The sequence below is a fragment of the Hyla sarda genome, chromosome 5, assembly GCF_029499605.1.
Source record: "Hyla sarda isolate aHylSar1 chromosome 5, aHylSar1.hap1, whole genome shotgun sequence".
Classification (NCBI taxonomy): domain Eukaryota; kingdom Metazoa; phylum Chordata; class Amphibia; order Anura; family Hylidae; genus Hyla; species Hyla sarda.
Window position 1 is genome coordinate 188,563,652 of NC_079193.1, and position 19,290 is coordinate 188,582,941.

The window sequence follows — 19,290 nt, forward strand, 5'->3', positions numbered from 1 at the left end:
CTGTGAATACTAACAAACGTGTGTCATATAAAGATAGCAATGGCACTCACTCACCCCCTGTAAAACATAGCCTTTATTTCTTCATTAAAATAATGCCCGCAAGCGGGCATGATTTTAATGAAGTAATAAAGGCTACGTTTTACAGAGGGTGAGTGCCAATGCTATCTTTTTATGACACACGTTTGCTATTTTTTTGTTTTACCAAGAAGAATAAGTGATATAATGTCCATCCCTGAGCACAGAGAAAAGCAAAATAGTAGTTTTATAAATAAAGTATAGCGCCAATATTACGCTTTCTTGTAATTCTACATAGCTGTCCAGGATAACATCATACACAGCTTATAAATGACTTCCCAGTACAATACAACATCGGTCTGTCTGTCCAGCATTGTTTTTTGTTTTATGGTTCTGTTTACTTCATCGCTGTTACATTTGTTTTCAGCATACCTTTTTATATCCGCTTTTGTGGTTAAATTAGGTATACAAGAATTTGTCAAATATTTTAAGACTTTTTTTTTTAAGACAACAAAAGCCCATGTTTACTAAAATTGTCTGTTTTTTTTCGAAAACCCACCACATTAAGGTTTTAGTTCCTCATCCCACCAGATTTATTTATTACCTTTTTGTGTATTTGGCCGTTTTTTTTTTATTATTATTATTTTTTTTTATACAAGCGACTTTACTTGCACCAATGCGTGCCATTTTGCGCCAATCATGTCACTAATGGGAAAACCGACTAATTTAAAGTTGGTCAAACAAGTGCACCTGATTTTGTGGTAAAACCTATAATAAATGTGTCAGGAAGGCAGGAAATACCAAGGCATCAAACTCTTTTCAGGTTCACAATTGTATAGGAAATTGTCTAGGTAATCGTCGTATTTGGCATCTTTTGCGTCCTTGCTACAGCCGTTTCATACACCAGAGCGTACTTCCTCTGGCCCACTTACAGAATCTGCCTCAACATCAGCATGAGTTGTGCTTGAAAATACTCAGTGTGCACTAGGCCGTAACATTAGAACTGTCTCGGTTGCCCATAGCAACCATTCACAGCGCGTCTTTTTTTTTTAGCAAAGCAGTTTAAGAAGATAAAGCAGAGATGTTATTGGTTGCGTTGGGCAACAAAGACAGCTTTACTATTAGACAGTTTTGATGAATGAGGCCCATGGTGTTTAAAATCCACTTACAGTTTTATTAGTTCTATCCAGTGACTAGGTGATTGTCAACTGCATGCATTTCTGGGGACAAAGGGCAAGTGCCCTCATGTGACAGTCAGCAATGATCTTAAAGGGCACCTCTCGTGCTTTTTTGACAAATGACATGCACTGTGTACAATAGTCATTTTTCTACATGACATTCATTGTAGATTCTGCCATATATATGCAATAGGAGACGGAGCTTCCCGCTTCTCCAGCATGAGTCCCTGTGTAATGTAAATCTATGGCACTAGTGACGTGGAGATGACGCACAAAGCTCTGTCTCATCATGCATAGTTATGTACTGCGTAAATGGCGCCCCATTCAGGAATTTAAAATAAATGTCACCTTTCGTGTACAGAAAATTGACATTACAGTGAGAGGTAGGCTTTAGGTACTATAACTGGATCTACCGTTGAGTAGCCAGCACTTGTAAGGATTCATATATGCAGTATAGATAAGCAAAATACAGAGATTTTTTTTTTTTTTAAGATATTCACCCAAAGATATTTCCGTTGATAAGATGTTCTCTTACAGGTTTCTTCAGCTTCCTGTCTAAAAATTGTGGCCTAGGAATAAAATAAAAGCTATGCCTAATGCTTGTGTCATTGATATGCAAATGCAGAATAAAAAAATAAAAAAAATGTTATAAGTAATATGTAAAAAATACGACACATCTACAACTGTTGATAGCTAGTATGGAATGGGCAGTTTGCATATGTAGCTATAGCCAAAGTAGAGCACATTTCAGAGATATATACGGTAACATATACATAACAGAGACTCCTTTACTATCCAGAGCTTTCCTCACATCTCTTAGTCTACAGTATAAAGCTCTCCTGGGATGGTTAATTATTTTATGGCTTTTGTAAGGGATACATGGGAATTCTCACCTTAGTTCATTAGCAGTTCTATATTATCAAAGGTAATGCTTGAAAACAAATGGTATCCAATTGTGAAAATAATAATACATACAGATAATACAAATTAAATATGTAAAGTACCAGATTATAGTCATAAAAAAGACAGTCCAGCTCCTTCAGAGGTTTACCATAGTACCACTCCTGTCTATGTTCTGTGTGTTATTCTGCTGCACTGTCTTAAAGGGGTCCTCTACTGCTAGCCATTTTATCCCCTATCCAAAGGGGACTCTGCGATCTCCCGCAGCACCCGGAGTTCTAAACAAATGCGGGTTTTTCCTGCAGCAGTGGTCGTGACGTCATGGGAATGCCCCCTTGTGATGTCATGTCACGCCCCCTCTGTTCATGTCTATTGGAGGGGGCCGACACGCACCCTCCCATAGACATGAATGGAGGGGGCGTGGTGTGATGGCAGGAGAGGTGTGGTTCAGAACGATGGAGCACCGGAGCACCCCTTTAAATCCCTCAGATCCTGATGGTTGTGCCTGCACCAATCACTCTTTATATTCTAGGGAAGAAATTCTTATGGATTTAGTTTGTGGAATACCAGTAGTGAATTACAATAGTCAAGGGATATTTGTTTGTGCTTTTTCTTGTTATCTTAATTAATAAGCAATCTAAGAGGTAGGTGAAGGTAACATAGTATGGAAAGTAAGTCAAAAGCTGCTAAATCCCTCAACTATAACTCCAGTATACCAGGACACTACAGTATAGTAAATGCTAAATGCTATATAAGGCTATGTTTATACAATGTATATTGTCTTGGGTATTTTATATGAAAAATATATTTAAAAAAAAATGCTCCCGTAAAATTACAAAAAAAATTAGCGTTTGTGTTTGCAAAAGTAATGTGTTCTATGTAAGTCTATGGGAAAGTGGTTGTCTGTGCACACAGTATATATATATTTTTTAAATGACGTATTTTTTTACATCCGTGAAAATAAGTGACACGTCAGTACGGCTCTGGAAAAAATGAAGGAATAGAGCGGTAGACTAGGCTGTTCCATCCACCAGGGTCCTTTAAAAAGAAGGGTAATGGATGTCAATGAATGGCATATATCATATATGCTATAATGGCATCTTGTTAATGTATATATCACGAAAAAACTCACAAGATATCTGTTTGATGGTATACTTTTTAATGTATGTGTCAGGAGCTTTTCCCAGTGTATACATTAAATGGAAGGGAAAAACCTGATGTAAACATAGCTTTACCACAATACAGTTTGTCACTCCTCTGTGTGCGCGTGTCCTGTTTTATTTTTTTTTCCAACAATGACACTCCCAGAATGCAACAGATTGCATTGAATTCCGCCTATACACTCTATCCTTGTAACACCTCCCTCCCTGCTCTCTTCCCCTAATAGCCGTGTTACTCAATGCACCCATTAGATTATCCTTCCCCCTTCGTATTACGCTGATGTCCTGTTTATTCTGGGAGTCGATCATAAGGCACTTACTATAAGATCAATGTACAAGACGTCATGAAAAGGGAAGTCATCATGTGACTTGTGCCCAAATTTGGCAAGAGAGGCAGTATTGGAAGTTCAAACAAATTAGGAATTAGGAAAGGTGGGTGAAAGTTTTTTTTTTTTTTAGGTCGGGCACAGTGGAGTTGGAATAGTCTGCATTAGACTTCTCCTTTAAGCTCAGTTCACACCATATTTGCCTATTCCTTTTTGTAATTATGTCTGTATACATGTTTTGCATGTTGCTGTACACAGCACATAGACACTATACAGTATACTAGGCTTGCATTGCCTTATGTAATTAAGGGCTGTATAAGCCGGGATTTATGGATGTTTGATCCACCCTGTCACTAGGATTGACCTGTACCTGCCATTCACCTCTGTGCTAAGTCCACTGCTGATTCCGTATGGCATGGTTATGCGTTTCATATGACTTCCATGTATTATTATTGCCTGTTTGGGAAGATGCATAATCACTATCCCTATGGGATCAGCACAAATGACTTCATATACCACCATATCTAACTTGCTAAATAGAATCTATACATACACACTTTCATGGTATAGTGATGTAGGTCTCACTAGCATTAACATATTCTACAATTAAAGCAAGTCTTTGTAGTTCCTTGTAGCTATAGCTGGCCATACAGATTCAAGCTGTCCAACTAACTACTGGGGGCTTCCTGAATCTTCCCTGGTAGTAGATATTGAGGAAGAGAAGGATCAGGCATGTTGATTTTTAAGTTATCTGTTCCTTTGTTGCCGCAACAATAAGCCACTGTAGAAAGAGTCTGACAAATATATGCAACTTCCTGTCGAATCATGACATAACCCCAGCCTTAATGTAGCATTTCATTACATTGCTGAAAACAGACTTTCCAACAGACTTTCCAAGTTGCTTAAGGCATTGTATGTATATCATATATTAATAAATTATTTGAATTACTGGATGATTATTTCATAAAGGACAAACTACACTAAAGGCTATGGTGTCTAAATGGAGCGAAAGAAAAACTGGTGGCACTCACCACTGACTCAATCAATGCTGGCGTTTTAATGGTTCACACAGTCGAGGATACAACATAGAAAGAGATGAGGGCCATTGAGGGGCCAGAGAAAGTGCAGGAAGCCAGACAAAACGGTCATTGTCCCTTTCTATGCCGTATCCTTAACCATATGAACCATGAAAACACCAGCATTAATGGACTCAGTGGTGAGTGCTTCCAATTTTTCTTTTTTCTTTCACTCCATTTGAACATGTTCCATCAAGCTTTTTCTATGTACCTGGCTGAGCAACATTTAGTGGAGTCTTGTGCAGTACTTGAGAAATATTTGAGTAAATGTGGATGGGGTTGGACGGAAAGTCTTGGCTTTTCTGATTCCTTTTGCCATATTATTGTTATGCAGTGGAACGCAGGAGGTAATGAGGGGGCTCCAAATTTATAAGGCACATACATTCGAATCTTATTTATTTTTAGACACTATTTTGATGGTTCGAAACCTTTCTTGTAATTTGTCCTAAAAGTAAAATGACTTGATACTTTACAAACAAAAACAATAATAATCATAATGATAATAATAAAACCAACGGCAAAATCAAGTTAATGGCATTCATCGTACAAAGTACATTCAAAATGATTCAAATTACATATTGTTTTTGCATAATGTTTTTTTTTTATGTTGTTTTGTTCTAGAAAAGAGTTGTACAAATTCATTTAAAAAAAATCTTTCAGGCAAATAATGCAGGATTTGGTAGGGCTCTAACACTGATTTGCAAGATTTTTACCCGTTAAGAAAATAGTAGTTTTACGGGATGGAAGGTGTGTGTATGACTTCTTGACCCTGCAAGGAAAAAATGTTGCAGTGAAAATTCTACTGTGGAAACTCAGCAGCAGAACTTCAGCAGAAGAAAATCTTCTGCAGAATCCCATTGACAGCAACGGGAGGCTGCTGCAAAACGGAAATTCTGGCCAAAAATTTTCAGTGTGAATTGGCCCTCAGGCTTTCCTCATAGTGGATGAGACATAGTCTAGTAATAACTATCTTTACACTGCATTGACTAGTTAACAAATCTCTTGATATGGTAAATCTTGAAACTTTGCTATAGTTCAGCTACTGTAGATCAGTCCACAGCTAGCCCTGATAAAGCGAATCTACAGATGGTTGACTCTGGAGAAAAATCTATGTCCAGCCTCAACCTTTGTTTCTCCTTTGGTAAGGCCAACCTTTACATTTCAGTATTTAGGACTGATGAAGGTATTGAGTAGAATGCTATAGACTTGTGTTCCCTTTTATTTTTATTTATATCAAATTTTTTCTTCCACATATCTTTTTATGAAAGCATAATCCGTAAGAATATGGAGGGAGATTGTTTAAAACCGGTCCAGAGGAAAAGTTGGTGAGTTGCCCATAGCAACCGATCAATCGCTTCTTTCATTTTTTTAGAGGTCTTTTCAAAAATAAAAGAAGCAATCTGATTGGTTGCTATGGGCAACTCAGCAATGTTTCCTCTGGAGAGGTTTTGATAAATCTCCCCCATGGAGTGTACAAAATAATCGCACAATATCAAGCAACAACAAAATGTGCAAATATAATAGTAATATTTAACAAAAAAAGATCTTGTCATATAAGTACTACCTAAACTACCTAAACTAGCCTTATGTTAGCCTTAGATCCTACATGCTTTGGTAAACATATAAAAGTGGGTATATGTGAATATATATGCACGTGTGTCAACACTTGCAATGTATATGTAAGTAAATGGTGGTGTTAATGTCCTGGAGGAAATATGTGGTTTCTTTCTCGCGGTGACCACTCATTGGGATAACTGCGCTTGTTCTGTTCTTTGAAGCTTTATCTAAAACTGGTATTGAATGACGCACACACTGATTTTCAGCGGGAAGCTAAGCTCCACTTCATTACATCTCTGCGATAAAGCAGAACAAGGTTACTCATTCTGTAGGTGAAGCGGGGAGGCATTCTCCGCTACTTCTCTTCTAGTTAGAGACGATCAGGTATTGTTAGTCTTGCCGATAATGTGCCTTTGAAATACAGCATTCAAACCTAATGGAACCCTGGTGGGCTGAAGACAATTAACCCCTTTATCAATGAAAGGCCTCCAAACGCACAATGACAAGTAGAGATGCATTCACCATGATCGATTTTTCAGCTATGATTTTTATAGCATCCATTATTATTCTTTCAGAGATACAGTAAATTGTGTAAGACATTATCTTCTCATCTGAGACCCTGTTTTATACTAACCATTGTATGAGAGTTGTGACATATGAATTACTGGTAACTGATTTACATTGACCTATTTTGTGTGTAGGCCGAGGGATTCTACCTTTAAAATAACTGTTTACTTAGAATGTCTGCTTGTTTTGAACTAGATGTTTTGTCCCAGATATTTACTAATGGGTTCACTATTTATGGGGGACCTACAGTATATCATACTGGTCCTGTTTTATTGTGTTAAAAGGCATTGATGAACAGACTGTTTTACACAGCGGTAATATAGCCAAAGTTGGGAAATAAGACATTACACATGGAATCCTGGGGTTTCATGGCCATCTTAGTTGGGTTTAGCAGAACTGTTGTGGCTCCTGTTATGGCAAACATAATATAGACAATAAAGTTTGTTAGGTTGAGCCCACATCTATATGTTTGCTTCTTGTAGGTTCTTATCAGTAACCAGTTCACTTTCATTATCAGTTTTGATATATTTGGAGATTAGACATGGGTGCAGTAAGCAGATATCACATTGTATTTAGATCATTCACTGGAATGAGCTGCGTTACCAGACAAAGCCCATGGACTAAAGTGATGGTGTTTCTCTTTCCGCCACACCATGACTACACATTAACAAAATACTGTTACTGAATAATAACCACTATTCAACAATCAATATTACACCCATAGAGTGACCATATAGTAGTAGATACCAGTACCATATGTGATAACAGTGCAGTTACATCCATTGACTCACAGGTGATCTACTCATCAAATTGTTCTCTTTCCGCCACACCATGACTACACATTAACAAAATACTGTTACTGAATAATTACCACTATTCTACAATCAATATTACACCCGTAGAGTGACCATATAGTAGTAGATACCAGTCTTACACAGGCACTCTAAGGATTATATATGTGATAACAGTGCAGTTACATCCATTGACTCACAGGTGATCTAGTCATCAAATTGTTCTCTTTCCTTTACTCCTCCATCCAGACCACTATGATGACTTCTTTTCGCCATGACTCCTCTCTGCAAAATCTGCCAGACAAACATTTTAGGCTTGTTATCTTTTTAGACCCCACACAATAATTTGCCCCACTTTGTGCCCCCACTCAATAATAATGCCCACTTTGTGCCCATACATAGAAATATGGCCCCCTATGTGCCCCCCACACTGGTTAGCTCCTGCTTTCCCACTGTGTTCCCCCATACAGTAACATGGCTTCCTTAATGCCCCCACAAACTAGTTAGCCTTCCATTAATAATTTCCCTTACCCTATTAGCAATACCCCCTTCGCACAGTAATAGTGGCTAACTATGTGCTAAAATGACAGGGGAGTCCCTGGCTTTTATATTAACTTGTAGGCCACAAGCATTAAGCAGCTTGCAGCCTACAAGTGCAAGGATTGCTGTCTGCTCTAACACAATATTCAGCCAAATCTGCATCCTGCCGACACAGATTAAGTTGAAAGTGACAGTGGCTGGAGCAAATGGACTAACAGAGGGCTCCCCCACCCATAGGCCCCATAGCAGCCGTGTGGTCTGCCTTCATTGCCGTTGGCCTGAGGCTGACCTTAAGCACTTGCTAACATGTGATAACTGATTGAATGCATCCTCAAGTCATTTTTTATAACCCTTGAATGTGTAACTATATGTCTACTTTATTTTAAATGTATGATCACGTAGCTCTGAATTATTCTAGTATTTTATACAGTACTTCTATACATTGCTGTAAGAAAAACTTAAACCACTTTAAATCTACTAATAGTAAACATAAAGTGCATTGATTTACATTTTCACATCAGCATGATCATAACCATTACTGTATAGGACAAGTTTATATGCATCAAATTTGTTCCAAGAATTTCTGTCACTGCCCCATTCATCTGAATTGGTTTTGCAGATACCCGAGCACATGCTGCAGAAATAACTAAATTTATATGACTGGAGGAGATTTTTCAGTCACGGAAAGTTATGCAACAAATCTGTTGTGCGTGAACATACCCTTAAAGTTCTATGCATAGTTGGGACTGCTTACTGTTGTAGCAAAAGGAGGTGCAAATTACACTTACGGATCTCTTTTATTTTTGGCCTGTGCAAAAGTTGCTTAAAACAATTCTGCTTAATACTGCTTTTTACTCACTATTATTGTCTGAAACCGTCTTATAGAAAATATTTTGAGAAATCATGTTAAGGCCCAATTCATATCTTGTTTTTGATATCCACCACTAGTTACTGTCCATGCTTCACCGAAAAATGTTATGGCCGTAAATTTTTGGTTTTTGTTTTGAAACCTCCAGCACAGGGTTGGATTCTGCCATAAGATTAAACATGTTCAATCTGTGGACAGAATCCGCTGGAGAAGTCTCGGTACTGTACTGTAGAAGGTAAAGGGGATGGCGCTTATTGTCCGTGGTAGATTGCCGCAGACATTAAGTATCAATTCCAGGGGAGGCAGCTGTAAGCAGAATTCCACAAGGAAAATGTGTACTGTGAAATGGCCCTAAGGAATCTTCGCTCATTCTTCATGGGTATATTTTAGGGTTTGCCGCTGCAAGCACCATCTTCAAAGTGACGGCCACTCTAGAATCTAACAGGACTTTTTTGGTAAAAAACCTAGGTGGACTTTTAGGTTTGCTTGGTAACTTTGTTATGTTGGAAGGTTCAGTGGTGCCAAGTGCATAATGTTTTATTCCTTCAGATAATACTGCTGAATGTTCAAGTTTGCTTCATCACTCCATGGCATTTCTATAGTTCTGAGTATTTTGGAGTCATTTTTTTCTTTGGTTTGCCTTACTGTGCCAAAGGAAATTTCAGCACCATATTGTTTGTGCAACACAATGATCTCATGTAGTTTTGCAAAGATGGCCGTCTCCATAATCATTTGGAGGCAGCAATTGCTAGTTATCACCCAGGAAAGCAAGCAGCAGTGTATCACTCCCTTCCCAGTATAGAAACCTGGTGTAATAAATGCTTTTGATATGTGTGGACAACATGTCAAAAGTTTTTTGTAATGATAGTAACCCTTTAAGGGAAAGGTCACACATACCATATCCGCAGCGTATTTTACACTGCGGGAAATCCGCTGGAGCTTCTGCTACGAGTTTCTCACCTAAAATCCGTTGCGCCATCATGTCACTGGCTTTTGATTGACAAACAAAGTTACTCAGCTGCAGCCCTGTGTGTGCAGTAAGGTCTGGAGGCTTCCCCCAGCATTCTGATGTCAGTCACTAGTGACTGTGACATGTGGGTCAGCCGACGGGGTCGAAGCTTACTTCCACAGCGGATTTTAGGTGACAATTGCTCGTAGCAATCATCAGCAGATTTCCTGCAATGTGAAATTCTGCAGCTGCGGTATGTGTGACCATACTCTAAATAATAATAAAAATATAACTGATACCTTCCCTTTAAATTGTCAGGCCATAAACACGTATTGTCTTTACTTACTACTAAAAATAGTTTAAAAGCCAAGAACCTGTTATAAAGTGAAGAGCAGTACCAGCGGGAATTGCATTCATAACCACATTCTATTCTGTAAATAGGATACTTTCTTATTTAAGACCTAAGATAAAAGAATACAAGTAGGATAGTAAAGTATATGAAGTATTCATTAAAAATGCATCACCCTAACATGTTCGAGAACTTCTACTGAGCCATATCCAAATCTTATTTGTAATGCATCTTTCTCACACAGCTGCAAGTGTTTCAGTACAGGCCACTTTTGGGCTGTGTTCACATGTTCAAGTTTTTAATTGCAATTGATGAATACAAAGCCAGGAATGGATTTGAAAAATAGAAGTTTCAGCGTTTCCGTTATACATGTCCTCCATTATCTGATCTATCTCTTGTTTTGCTACTAATAATTGCAATTGAAAGCCTAAACATGTGAACACATCCTTAGTATCAGTTGAGTTGCATCTAAGTGGTTTCATCTGTCACTGGTTTATAGGCAACAAGAAGATAATAAAGAACCTGTTCATATTCTAGTCAGCGCTGAACTAAGTGTGCAGACCAGCAGCCAATATGCTCAGACAATGGCGAGATGGGGGAGGGGGGTGTCTAACCGATGGGATACCTCCTAACCCCTCGCCCCGCAATCTCATGCACGGAGAGACATGAGCGCTGTACATTGAGGGGGTGTTGACCACCGCCACTACTACATAAAAATTTTCAGAACTCTGGGGCGCTGGGCAGGGGATTTCAAGGGAGGGGGGGGGATGGCAAGCGGTTGGAACTTTTATGCTGGCGCACTAGATTTATAGAATACCTCAAGGCAAGAATTTCTGTTTTGCTTTCTTACAGAAGATTCTGTGATCCCAAAGCTTAATAATGACTGGACACATATATCACCTGAGGGCGATCCAGTAATAAAAGTGTTTAGGCCATTGGTGGGGGTTCAGTTCTGTGGTGTAGTAGTGACCCCTTTTGTGCATGGTGCCTCCCTTTGGCTAAACACATTAGTAGTGTTCACTTAGTAGAATCAACCCAGTAATAGTGTCCTTTAGTGCCTTCACACAATAACACTGTCCTTTTTCTTGCACATACAGTAATAATGTCCCAGCATAATAATTATACCCACTCAATGCCCCAACACAGTTAAATTTTCCACTTAATGCCCTGCTCCCATTAATAGTGCCCCTACAGAATTTGTTACACTAGTAGTGCCCCTACCCAGCAGTAGTGCCCCCACGCAGTAATAGTGCCTAGTATTATCCTCTTATTGCCTGTGCACAGTGATATTGCCCTTACTTAGCTTAAGTGTCCAATTAGTGCCCCTGCAGTTAAAGTACCCCCTTGTTGGTGTGTCAGCAAAGTCAAAATTGCCTCAAAATACCAAATAAAATACTCCCTTAACCCCATCACCACAATAAATATGTAGCCTAAGGCCTGCATTGTCAGCGGGTTTGTGCAGGTAAAGGTAATGACAAAACTGCATGATGTTGGTGTGCCTCAAGTCAGCCACCAGCCTGAAGTCCTGCTACCTATCAAAGTGTGCAGTGGGACTCCCTTCTTCATTATAGTACTCCATAGGGTGCAGATGCAGTTGACAGGAGCACAAGAGTACAGTTTTAACCATTTAACTTTCCACTGGTGTTAATCCTTAATGGCAGGGTGCTGAAAATTGGGCCCTCAATAACCTAATATTGATGTACCATAAGGATAGGAGTAGCCCCCTTTCATATTGTCAAAGTGCCATATTGAAGACAAGAATTACTTTAAACATCTTCTTTCCTTAAAGAATAAAATATATCTTTAAAAATTCCACTCAATTGATCTCATTTAATGGTTGATTTTTGACTTGTGCTTTTATACCCTCACATTGACATACAATTTGGTAGCAACAAGTAGCATAGCATGGAAGCATAACGTAGAAGTAATTTTCCTGTTGTGCAGATTATTCTTGAAAGCTAAGCATACCTTCTCTGTGGGGGGCCCCTTCACTATTACCTAATGCATTTCAGTAAATTCCTAGCTGTATTGAAAAATATGCTGCAAACATTGTATACATCTCTAAACTACCTGGTGGAGAGGTGCTTTGGCTCCAATATAAAGGAACTGTATTATTGTATGTCAGTCAGAATAGAGAAGCAACAAAAAGTCCCAAATATAAACTATGTCCTGTCAATTTATGGTATCTGGAGTACAAAACCTCCATTTTGTTTTCCACTGGTTTTAGGGCCTTTTAAAGGGGTACTCCGGCCCTAATACATCTTATCCCCTACTCAAAGGATATAGGATAAGACAGCCATCACGCCCCCTCCTGTAGACCTGCGTTCAGGGGGCGGGGTGTGACGTCACATGGGGGCGGAGTCGTGACGTCACAATACTCAGGCCCCGTGGTCGTCACGCTTCACACTCGGAGCCTCAAGCGATGCAGAGAGCTCACAAAAGGTGGGTGCGGAATGACAGATTGCGGGGGACCCCCGCAATCATACATCTTATCCCGTATACGTTGGATAGGGGCTAAAATTTATTTGGGCCCGAGTACCCCTTTAATGTAAAGGGATTGTATTTAGTAGAAATATTCACATTTTCTGATGGGCGAGGAAAGTTTTTATATAAACTTATCTTCTGGGTCAAACCAAAACATGAATTCATTTCCATTATTTTCACACAAAAAAAATACACCAGTGAAAATGTATTCATTTGGCTTAACCTTTGTTTGATCTTAGCTTTGTTGAGATCCATTGTCACCTTTCTTCTTTTAGTACTTTACTGTGAGTTAGGCCAAGAAAAAAACAGCCATGTTTTAATCCTGAAAACCTTTTTTTAAAAACATGCCATAAAGCAAGACAAGAGTCTAGCACAGCTTGTGGAATCAGTCAAGAAAGATGTAGACATTGTCACTCACCCGTGTAGTGCAATCTTCTTCTTTATTACAAAACAGTGCAGACATGCATTGTTGTGGCTATACCTATCGGCACCAATCGTTTCCTGCGTCTAAGCACACTTCCTAGGGACGTAATTTATTGAGTGACACTGTATAACTCTTTAAAAAAATGACTTGAGAGCCATTGGCTTCTGTGACATATATTTTAGTCCTGTATGTTTCATTTAATACAATCCTAGCATATTTGGATAAATTGAAATTAGGTTGATCATCTCAATATCAAACACCTTTCTAATATTATTCCTACTGTGTTTTAATATAGTAAATTGACTCATAAACCTACAATACACCCTCGATATACAAGTGTTCCAATCTATACACTCCTTAACCCTCTTAAATTTGCACATTGTCAAATAAGGACAGTTCCAGATGGTCAGGAGTGCACTTTGTGCAACCCTCACATTTGACTTTACCCATCATGACTATAGTAGGAGCCCTGTCAAGGGGCCTAGTGAGAGAGGCAGTCTCCAATAGGTGTATGGGGACCATATCCTCCAGAAAAAAACATCATTAGTTCATCCACTGGACCTAGGCTCCTCAAGTTTGCCTAGCCCTTAAAGGATATATGAAGCAAAAGACAACTAATCGCCTATCTACAGGATAGGGGATAAGTGTTTGATCGCTCTCCTCCATGTAGTTCTATGGGAGAGAAGCAGGGAGGCAGCGTTCGTGCCTCCCCACCTGTTCCATAGAACTGTATGGGGAGGGGACATGTAGGGGGCTTACCGTTGAACTCAGAGAGGTCGACGCTACGCGCATTAGCTGCTCACATAGAGCGGCATTGCGGGGGGCCCCGTTTGGGAGATCGTGGGGGATCCTGGTGGTTGGACCCCCCCCCCCCCCCCTGCAATCAGACATTTATCCCTTATCCTGTGGATAGGGGATAAGTTGTCTTTTGCTGCAGATGTCCTTTAAATTGCTGAGCTGCTGCTTTGTTTGCTGGACATCATTGGCAGATTTAATTGTTTATTACTAAGTGGACTGAGTCCTATTATAGCAAACCATTGTTGTTAATAACATATTTAACATGTACTTGATCTGATACTGTCAGATATTATCTACTCATGCATATTGTATATTAGATTGGACCTTTGTTTTAAGGCATATCTATTATTACTACAGTACAGTGAGATTACATTGACTCTTATTAATGACTACACAATGTCGTGGTAAATATATTTGATATTGTGGATTATATCATATAATGATTTTTTTATAATGTTTTTGTTTTACAATGTTTTTGTTTTGTTTCCATAGGGTCGTATCTGTAGGAAAGCTGGAAAATCTAAAAAGGCCTTTAGCCGCAAAGAGGCAGAAGCAACATTTAAGAGTTTGGTGAAGACTCATGAGAAGTATGGTTGGGTTACTCCACCAGTGTCTGATGGTTGACATATATAAAACCCTGAGGAATAGACTTCAAAACAGGGAGAAGGAAACCACCTCACCGAGAGAAAATGATATATATTTAAGAAAACAAATCACTATGCCATCTCCTCAGTGCTGTACATCATACATCATTCATCTGTCCTTTTTCTACTTCACCTTCAGTTTAAGAATGTGATTGACAGGAAGACTTAATTTATTTATGTTCAGAAGTGTTTACACTGGAATAAATGGAAGAAGAAAAGTTCGCTGCGCGGAATGTCGTGCTGCAGTCATGCTTCAAGATTGATAATCGAACATCTTCAGGTCACTGTCCAAAGGAGTTTGAGATTGCTTCATTGTCCATCCCAGACGCATGGTTTTTTGGCTTCTTCCATTGACAGCAGCGCCAAAAAGCAACAGTGGAAGTTCTCACCACTGATGCTCAATTAATGTAAATGTACATGAAGCCTTTAATATTTAATAGGCAAGCAGTGCATTGCAGGTACATGTTTGCTGTGCTGTTTATCTTTGTCTCTTTTCCTGGCAGGTCAACACAACATTGAAGATTTGTCTTTATGTGGAGCTGTGGTCCGCTGTGACTCAAACTTTAGACCTCATTTGTGTTCGATGTGATCTGTGTTGGATAACTGACGAAATATAACAGTGGATAAATAATAAAGAGTTATAGTGTGGAACTATTGTAAAATAAAATCATTTCAAAGGTGCCTGCAGGTTTATTTTCATTATAGCGCTCACTAATAAGCAGCGGCCAGGAGGTCGGGGGCCAGATTCTGTGTCATTAGTAAAGGGTCACCCCGCCTCTTCAGATTGACTCATTAATACAGTGATTATATAATCCCGGGCAGGAATGTTAACCTGACATTTCTGTTAGTGAATAATAGAAACTGCTCTTGTCGAGTAAAACATTTTATTAACACAGGTCGAAAAAAGACCAGAGTCCATCAAGTTCAACCTATAACCCTAATGAGTCCCTAAAGAGTTGATATAGATCTAGAATCTATAACCTGTAATGTTATTATTCTCCAAAAATGCATCCAGACCCCTTTTAAATTCTTTTACAGAGTTCCCCATGACCACCTCCTCTGGTGGAGAATTCCACAGTCTCGTGACTCTTACAGTAAAGAACCCCCATCTGTGCTGGTGTAGAAACCTTCTTTCCTCTAAACGTAGAGGATGCCCCCTTGTTATAGATACAGTCCTGGGTATGAATAGATCATGGGAGAGATCTCTGTACAGTCCCCTGATATATTTATACATAGTTATTAGGTGTCCCCTAAGCCTTCTTTTTTCTAAACTAAATAACCCTAATTCTGATAATCTTTCTGGCTACTGTAGCCCCCCCCCCCCATTCCCCGTATTGCCCTGGTTGCCCATCTTTGAACCCTCTCCAGCTCCACTATATCTTTCTTGTACACTGGTGCCCAGTACTGTACACAGTATTCTATGTGTGGTCTGACTAGTGATTTGTACAGTGGTAGAATTATTTCCTTGTCGTGGGCATCTATGCCCCTATTGATGCACCCCATGGTTTTATTTGCCTTGGCAGGAGCTGCCCGACACTGTTCCAAGTGTTCTCCCATTTAATACATAATCCCAGCCCGGAGTTTTCTTCCCCATGTGCATTACCTTACATTTATCAGTGTTGAACCTCATCTGCCACTTCCCAGCCCAAACCTCCAACCTATCCAGATCCATTTGTAACAGTGCACTGTCCTCTATAGTGTTTACCGCTTTGCAGAGTTTAATGTCATCTGCAAAGATTGCTACTTTACTATTCAACCCCTCTACAAGGTCATTAATGAATATATTAAATAGAACAGGACCCAAGACTGACCCTTGTTGTACCCCACTAGTAACAGTCACCCAATCAGAATAAGTACCATTAATAACCATCCTCTGTTTCCTATCACTGACCCAGTTACTTACCCAATTACACACATTCTCCCCCAGTCCAAGCATTCTCATTTTATATGGTGTATGTTTGTTTGTTTCGTGTGTTTTTGTGTGTTTCTGTTTTCTTTGCTGACAGTCTTTTTTTCTCACTTCCAGTTCGTGTTGTCTATTAACAGCTAAAATGAATACAGACACGGGCCTCTATTGGTTTTCATAACAAAGTATAACATATATAAAAAAATTAAGTTTAAAAAATGTTACCATTACTTGCTAACATAAAGAGGGCACTACATTAACACACTACATGTGTTAAAATTTAGAGTTTTAAAGAGGTACTCCACTGGCCAGCCTTTGAACATTTAGTTCAGAACGCTCTGTCGCACGCCCCCTCGTGTCAGGCCACGCCCCCTCAATGCAAGTCTATGGGAGGCGGCGTTCAGAATGCTGGCAAGTGGAGTCCCCCTTGAAAATCCGTAATGCAAGTTACCATTGCTATAAAAAACCACTGTCACTCCTTATTTTTAACATATTGGATATGACCATCGCTATCAAAGCAGCTAACATGCTTCAGACTGTGCTTATTCATAGCAGCATTGGTCATATGCATTATGGATCCTTAGTAATCCTGTAAATTAAAATTTTTTGTTGCATTACAAAAGCCATAACGTTTCTATTTTTACATGGACATAACGTTTCTATTTTTACATGGACTTATATATGAGAGCTTATTATTTGCAGGACAGGTTTTATGTATTTTTAATGGCACCATTTTAGGGTTGGGGAAGGAGAAATGGAAATCATTCTCTTTTGCCTTTTTCTGTGTTTTAAATTTATGCCATGCACCATGTAGGACAAATTGCATATCTTTATTATCTGGGTTAGTAAAAGTATGAAACCTACCGTAATTTATTACTTAGGGATGATTTTCCAAGCATCTGAATTGTTGCCCAACTATTATAATAATTATGAAGGATGGGATAGGATGTGTATTGGAAAATTTTATTTATTCTTTTGTAATATTAATAGCACTAATATATTGAAAAGATTGATAGCTAACACTCCTATTTATGCACAGTCCACTCCTGATCATGGAGTCTGGTACTACAATAGACCTGAATGGAGCTGAGCTGCAATACCAGACAAGACTCATGAACAAGAGTAGCATTGTTTTCGGGAAGCAAATATGGGCTTTAACAAATATATATGTTTATGAATATGGACTAAATGTTTAAAGGAGAACTCCGATAGGAGGGTTTTCTTTTTATAATTATGACCACTGTGTGAGAAATAAAAAATAAATAAACATCTACTTACCTCCAGCATTCCCGCGGTGCTTCCGGTGTCCATGCCAGGCTGGAGCAGCAGAGTACCGATAACACTAATCATTGCTATGATATGGCATAGCATTGTTCAGTGTATGCAATCTAATGATTACATGTAATAGTCCCCTATGGGGACATAAAATAGTGTTACATTTTTTTTTTTAATAAACGTGATTTAACCCCTTCCTTAAAACTTTGAATTACCCTTCCCATTTGAACAAAGAAAATATGTAAACAAAAATAAACATACATATGTGGTATCGCAAAGATGCAGAAATGTTCGAACTATAAAAAATATAATGTTAATTAAACCGCACGGTCAATTAGTATACGTACAAAACTACTGTGCCGATCATGGTGCAGATATGGTTTTAGCATACATTTTGGCTTTGTTGTAGTTTTTGTGGTGAAATGATTGATGACTTTACAAAGTAAAATTAGCGTTGCAAAAAAACAAGCCCTTATATGGGTCTGTAGGTGGAAAATTGAAAGTGTTATGATTATTAGAATGTGAGAAGGAAAAAACAAAAGTGCAAAAATGAAAAAACCCTGAGTCCTTAAGGGATTAAGGGAAGTGCTCTTAAAGGGGTACTCCAGCCCTAATACATCTTATCCCCTATCCAAAGGATAGGGGATAAGATGCATGATCGCGGGGGTCCTGCCGCTGGGGACCCCCGCAATCTGTCATTCCTCACCTACATTTGTGAGCTCTCCGCAGTACTGGAGGCTCCAAGTGTGAAGCGTGACGACCACTGGGCTGGAGTATTGTGATGTCACGACTCTGCCCCCGTGTGGCATCACGGCCCGCCCCCTGAACGCAAGTCTATGGGAGGGGGCGTGACGGCCATCACGCCCCCTCCATAGACTTGCATTGGGGGGGCGGGGCAAGGTCGTGATGTCATGATACTCCGGCCCCTTGGTCATCAGGCTTCACACTCAGAGCCTCCAGTTCTGCGGAGAGCTCACAAAGGTGGGTGCGGAATGACAGATTGCGGGGGTCCCCAGAGGCTGGACCCCCGCGATCATACATCTTATCCCCTATCCTTCGGATAGGGGATAAGATGTATTAGGGCCAGAGTACCTGTATAAAATACACCTGTCCACAGAGGAATCAGTGGAGAGATAGATTACAAACTCTCCCCCATAGACCTAAACAAGGTTGAAATAGGCTACAAGACCATCCCCAAGCAGCTTGAGGAGAAGTTTACAACAGCTGGTGCAAATATTTGCAAATGGAAGGAACACAAAATAATTGTACTTACAACAATATCCCTTGGTCAAGACCTCCATGCAGGATCACACCTTGTGGTGTTTCGATGATCATGAGAATGGTGAGGGATCAGCCCAGAACTAGACGGGAGGATCTCAAGGCAGCTGAGACCATAATTACCAAGAATCCAATTGGTAACACACTACGTTGGGAGGACTGAAATCCTGCAGCGTCCGCCCGTCTGACGTTTGTCCCTGAAGAT

General features: G+C 39.5%; 1 protein-coding gene across 1 annotated transcript in view; it reads left to right on the forward strand.

The window, feature by feature from the left end:
• The window catches only part of UBE2QL1 (ubiquitin conjugating enzyme E2 Q family like 1), a 30,965-nt gene extending 15,658 nt beyond the window's left edge, over positions 1 to 15,307 (forward strand). The window contains exon 2 of the mRNA XM_056520919.1: positions 14,475 to 15,307. Coding sequence (XP_056376894.1) covers positions 14,475 to 14,606 — 132 coding nt within the window. The 3' untranslated portion in view covers positions 14,607 to 15,307. The remainder of the gene's footprint in view (positions 1 to 14,474) is intronic.
• Positions 15,308 to 19,290: the final 3,983 nt, after the last annotated feature.